The following is a 5,289-nucleotide window of genomic DNA, read 5'->3' on the forward strand; positions in this document are numbered from 1 at the left end:
TCTGAATCAAATTGTCTCAATTCATAGGGTCTTTGTGGTCCTTTGGCTTTGATGATTAACTCGGTATACTTAATCACATTTTCACCAAGGATGATATCATTTGAAAGATTTTAATCACATACGCAGCTAATAGAGTTGATTCATTTCCTTTATGAACTCTGAGAGGTATGAATGAATTACACTGAACTGGAGCTGAATTGATTGCTTGAAATTTCAAGTCATAAGGATAAGCAAGGAAACCTAATTTGCTTGCAACACTTTGATTAATCAATGTTGTACATGCTCCTGTATCAATTAAACTCTTATTGTATTCACACAATTGTTTGCGATTATCACATCAATCATTGGATGTCTTTGATCGTCTCTATTAGAATTTGTAGTAAACACTTTAGCTGTATGGATGAAGTGACCTTCATCCTTACTAGCTGGATTTTCACAATCAAAATAACTAACATTGTTTCCTTTGTCTGAGTTGAATCGTTGATTTGAGTTTGTTGTTGAACTTGCACTTGAATTTGGTGATGATGACGGTGATAAGGTTGGTGGTGAATTGTTTATTGGTTGATTTGTAACACTGTTGTTATCGGTGGAAGAGTAACTCTTCGCCGATCGTTTCATCTTTGTACCAACATTTATCTTCATAATGAGTGTTCGATTTACACTTTGAACATTATTTATTTCTTGTGTTTCTATTTTGTTGATTTGCTTGACTTGAAGATTCATTTGATCCTCTTTGATAGCCATTTGATTGTCTACCTCTACCTTGGTATCCATTCTCTCCTTGTTTTCATTTGACTTTGAAGAAATTTTATCTTTGCCAATAGCCAAAATTTTTTTTTACCATTTCTGTTTCCATTCGGTGACTTCTGGTATAATCTCATTTTGTAATTCTTGGGAGAGCCAATAATAGGTTAGAGCTTTAATTTTATCATCACTTTGAGGATAAATTACTTTTAACGAGCTTTCAATTCTCTTGATGAACTCATTCGGATCTTCTCCATTGTTGTATCTTTTTGTGTTAGCGTAATAACGCTTGTGTAACTGAGGCTGTTACTGTTGATTTTAACATCTTCGCTTCCATTCCTCATATCTTAAGAATGGCGAAGTGTGATTGAGTGACTCAGTCACATTTCGAATTTCCTTCTAGCAACACCGTTATGTGGTCTTCCACGTTTCTCTTGTCGGGTCAATGATTCTCAGATCATATTCCGCGCTTTCAATGAATTCTGCGAATGTTGTCTCTTTATGAGGGAATTTTCTTTGTTCAGTCTATCACGAGCCAATTGAGCAGGAAGCGATAGCTGTCTCGGCATTTCGAACGGTTGTTGAATCGATAAATTGTTGAATCTCGATAGTGTTGAATATTTGTTAGCCAACAATGTAGCTTGAGCTCTAATTCCAAGCTCTTTTAAATGTTCACAATTATACGATCCCAACTCTTCAATTGTTCTAATACCATTTTCCAATAATGTACCAATTAGAAAATTAGCACCATTCTTTCTTAATTCTATTCCATCTTCCCATTTAAATCTGATATCTCTCGTAATATCGATTGTCGTAGGTATCTCTTCATTTTGATAAATGTATTGAACGGCATGAGCTTCAAGTAACTCTTTCTTCAACATTTCATCATTTTACTATTAATCTTTGTATACCCCATTGACCTGCCAACTCCATTAATTGTTGTCGATTAAGTTCCTTAATCATCAATCTTTGATCTATTGGCTGTCGTATTATGATGACGTAAGATTATCTTGTATTTCGGTCATTTTCTTTTCTTTCTTTAAACGCTTTTTTCTTTTGTAGAATTTTCTAATTCTTTTCTTGGCTTTTCAGTCGATGAAGTAACTTCAATCTACTGTTTCTTTTGTTGAGTGTTTTAGTTTTAGGTTTATTATTGATGAAGATTTTCCTAATTCACAGGTGACCTTCAGAAATTAAGATTGTGACTAATTTGAGATAGAGTAACTTGATCTCAAATGGTTCCAATGAAGTAAAGAAAACCTTTACTTAGCACAGTGTCAATCACTAGTCCAGATACTGATGGAGTAGCTCCGTCAATATTTAAACAACTGGTGATTATTATACCAATTAATATCAATTCAATCACTTATGATAGCGAAGACATCTCCACCATTTGTTAGGAATATAAGGACAAGTAAGATCGCATCGAGTGAATTGAATTTTATTAAACACTGAAATTATCAGAACTTTCAAAGGTATCACAATTGACGGTTAATTTTATTGAAGGGTAACTTATTTGAAAAAGGTTAAAGGGTGATTAGGGTTAGTTCATCTGAGGTAGTTAATTAAAGTATTTTAAAGGGAATTAATTTGATCTTAACAATAGAACACTAAAGATACTAAGAACACTAGCTTGAGTTTCTCAAGCTGGTGGCTATTTAAGGTATTCAATTGTATCAGCTGATCTAATTATTGAGGGATGATTTCATAATTACAAATAACAAAGGCTAATCCCTACAAAAAGAAAGAGGAATTAATATCCTTTGATTTTCTTTCTCCAATTTCTTCATTACACCCCACCCTATGATTAAACAAAGGGAGATGAGAGACAATTTATGGTTGTTCAGCGATTCTCTTCAGCTTGTTGATTGGGATGAGATGCTTGGAATGAACTTGTTCAATTCTGAGAGGTAATTCTGTGATGGCAATGTTGTAAATGTTATCAGCAATTTTTCCAGCGACTCTGTATGGTCCACAGCTATTTGGATCTAATTTCCTCTTGTTGATCCCAGCAAGATTTTTAACGTAAACAATTTCGTTATCAGCGAATTTATAATCATCATGTTTATGATTAAAAAGATCAGCATTAGCTTGATGATTATCCAATGAATTTCTGAAAGCTTGAGTTCGAGCTTCATCTAATTCAGGGAATTCAATATCATCACAGTTTTCGGGTTTACTTCCATTAAACAGATAAAATGGAGTAAATTTGGTGACAGCATGAGGAGTATGATTGTACTCAAAGATCGTACGTTGTAAGTATTTGACCCAGCCATATCGATAGTTGTTGGAGATCATTTTGATTCTGATCCTATCGATTATTGTGTTTCCAACACGCTCACAAAGTCCATTACTTTGGGGTGATGATTTTGGAATGAAAGTGATATTAATCTTCATCCGGTCCAAATATTCAGCGAATTCATTTGATGTTATAGCAGTGTATTTATCAGCTAGCAAGGTATCAGGTTTACCATCAGCGATCACTTTATTAATCAGTGATATAAATTCAGCAGCAGTTTGGTGATTCGAGGCAATAGCCCAGACAAATCTAGTGAAATGGTCAACAGCAAAATGGATGTAGCGTTTCTTGGATCCATATCGATCCAGCTTTGAGTCTCGAGCTGCTGGAGAAACTATTTCGAGAAAATAATTTATTGATTATTATCTATGAATTATTAATAACAAACAATTAGACAAAATTAATACACTTACGAGGGAAAAACTTGACAGCCAAAACATTGTCCTTGTCAGTTGGTTTTCCAGCACCAACATTGAAAACTGATTTATCTTGATTATTGATTCCACTGTTGTTTACAATCACATTATCAGTTGATTGGTCAAGTTTGTAATTAGCTTGGACACATCGTTGACCTTTTTCAAAGATCAAATTGGTTCGTTCAATTTCATACCAGGTACCAAGGAACTGGTCAACAAATAAGCAAATGATTACTTTTTCGGACTAAATTGATCACAATCGAGTTTTCTTACCTCATTGATTTTAAATGGCTCAGCCAAAGATTTAGTTTACCTGGTGTAACACTTTGAGCGATCTCATTTAAATTGGGTAATTGTAAATTAGTGTAGTTGAATAGATTGGGAAGTAATTGCTGAAGCTGTTTGATTAATTGTTGTGGATCTAATTGAGCTGGTTAAAAAGTTAGATTTTAAAGCTTTCAAACGCGGTCAGAACTGTGGCAACTTGTCCGTTGGAAGTAACTGACAGGTCATGGTCGGTACTTTGAGTAGCTTTGAGTTGTTTAATTTAATAATTATCATGAATAATAATTATCAATCAAAATAATTATCTGGAGAAAAGTATTTACAGTTTTGTTGTGTTGTGCTGTCATGAAGCGGTAAAGAAGTTGAGACAAACCAAATGATTGTAATTCATTTTTAAGTTTAACAACTTTATTAATTTTCATCAGTCATTACAGGGAAACAATTAACTGATTGTTTGCAGGTTCAAGGTTTTTTATTTATACTGTTGTCGTTTCAATGATAGACTGATTGATTTGATCCAGTTTCAAAATTATCAAGGATGGTAGTTATGGGAAACATTATTTCAAGTAAACTAACCCACCTACAGAATCTATTTGAAAATCGTGAGGGTGAGACAATATTTGAGAAAGACCGAGTGGACCAAGCAAAACGTATTCTTAAACCGTTTGTCCTTCGTCGACTTAAAGTTAATGTTCTTAAACAATTACCCAACAAAACGGAACATATTAAAAAGTGCCCCATGGAAAATGAACAAGAATTCAAGTATATGGAACTCGTTGAAAATTATACTCGAGAGTATCGATATAGTGGGAAAAATATTTACGAAAATGGTGGTGACGAACCTGATGAGAGTTTTGTCAAGTACCGAAAGGGAGCAGCCATGTTGATGGAATTAAGGAAGGCAGCTAATCATCCACTTCTACTGAGAAGATATTACGATCTGAGCAAACTTCGAGAAATGGCCAAGATCATCGTAAAAGAACCAGCTCATCGTGATGCCAGAGTTGATTATGTCTTTGAAGACATGGAAGTGATGAATGATTTTGAACTTCACAATTTATGTTGTAAACATCAATCATTAGAGAGATTTAGATTAACCAACGATTTTATCCTCAATTCTGGTAAATTCAAAGCCCTTGACGATTTACTGCCTTTCTTTAAGAAACGAAACCAAAGAGTTCTGATTTTCAGTCAATTCGTCATGATGCTTGATATTATGGCAGAATATCTTAAAGACCCATCGTCATTTTCAATGGTAAAAGTGTAAGATGATAATGATCAGAAATTAACGTTTGACTGCTGATTAGTTGAGTCCAGGTGGTAGAGATAGGTGAAGAAGAGACGAATCAGGAATCAAATAGCGTTGAAATAGTACTTCGATCTCTAAATGATTTAAAAATTGTTTTAACTCCACTGAAACGCGGAAAAGACTTTGATGAAACTTCAATTGGTTCAAAGTGTAATAACAATCAACTTAATTGTAAACACAATTCACTTTCTAATCAACCAGCGACTAGAAATATCTAATCAAATTCAAATCATTAA

General features: G+C 33.9%; 1 protein-coding gene and 1 long non-coding RNA gene across 2 annotated transcripts; one reads left to right on the forward strand and one right to left on the reverse strand.

The window, feature by feature from the left end:
• Window positions 1-3,360: 3,360 nt before the first annotated feature.
• Window positions 3,361-3,768, reverse strand: LOC128387401 (uncharacterized). The gene is made up of 3 exons (XR_008325032.1): window positions 3,733-3,768; window positions 3,457-3,667; window positions 3,361-3,377 (listed from the first exon to the last, which is right to left on the reverse strand). It is a non-coding gene; the product is annotated as an uncharacterized LOC128387401 (long non-coding RNA).
• A 523-nt stretch (window positions 3,769-4,291) lies between these two features.
• Window positions 4,292-5,011, forward strand: LOC128387403 (SWI/SNF-related matrix-associated actin-dependent regulator of chromatin subfamily A containing DEAD/H box 1-like). Its single transcript, XM_053346595.1, has one exon. The coding sequence runs from the start codon at window positions 4,292-4,294 to the stop codon at window positions 5,009-5,011; it is 720 nt and encodes a 239-aa protein (XP_053202570.1).
• The last annotated feature ends 278 nt before the right edge of the window (window positions 5,012-5,289 follow it).

This window comes from Panonychus citri, unplaced genomic scaffold (assembly GCF_014898815.1).
Source record: "Panonychus citri isolate SS breed McGregor unplaced genomic scaffold, ASM1489881v1 Contig00085, whole genome shotgun sequence".
Classification (NCBI taxonomy): Eukaryota; Metazoa; Arthropoda; class Arachnida; order Trombidiformes; family Tetranychidae; genus Panonychus; species Panonychus citri.

What these genes read in the sequence shown, in the direction of transcription:
- LOC128387403 (XM_053346595.1), top strand. Translation starts at nt 4,292, where the DNA reads ATGGGAAACATTATTTCAAGTAAACTAACCCACCTACAGAATCTATTT.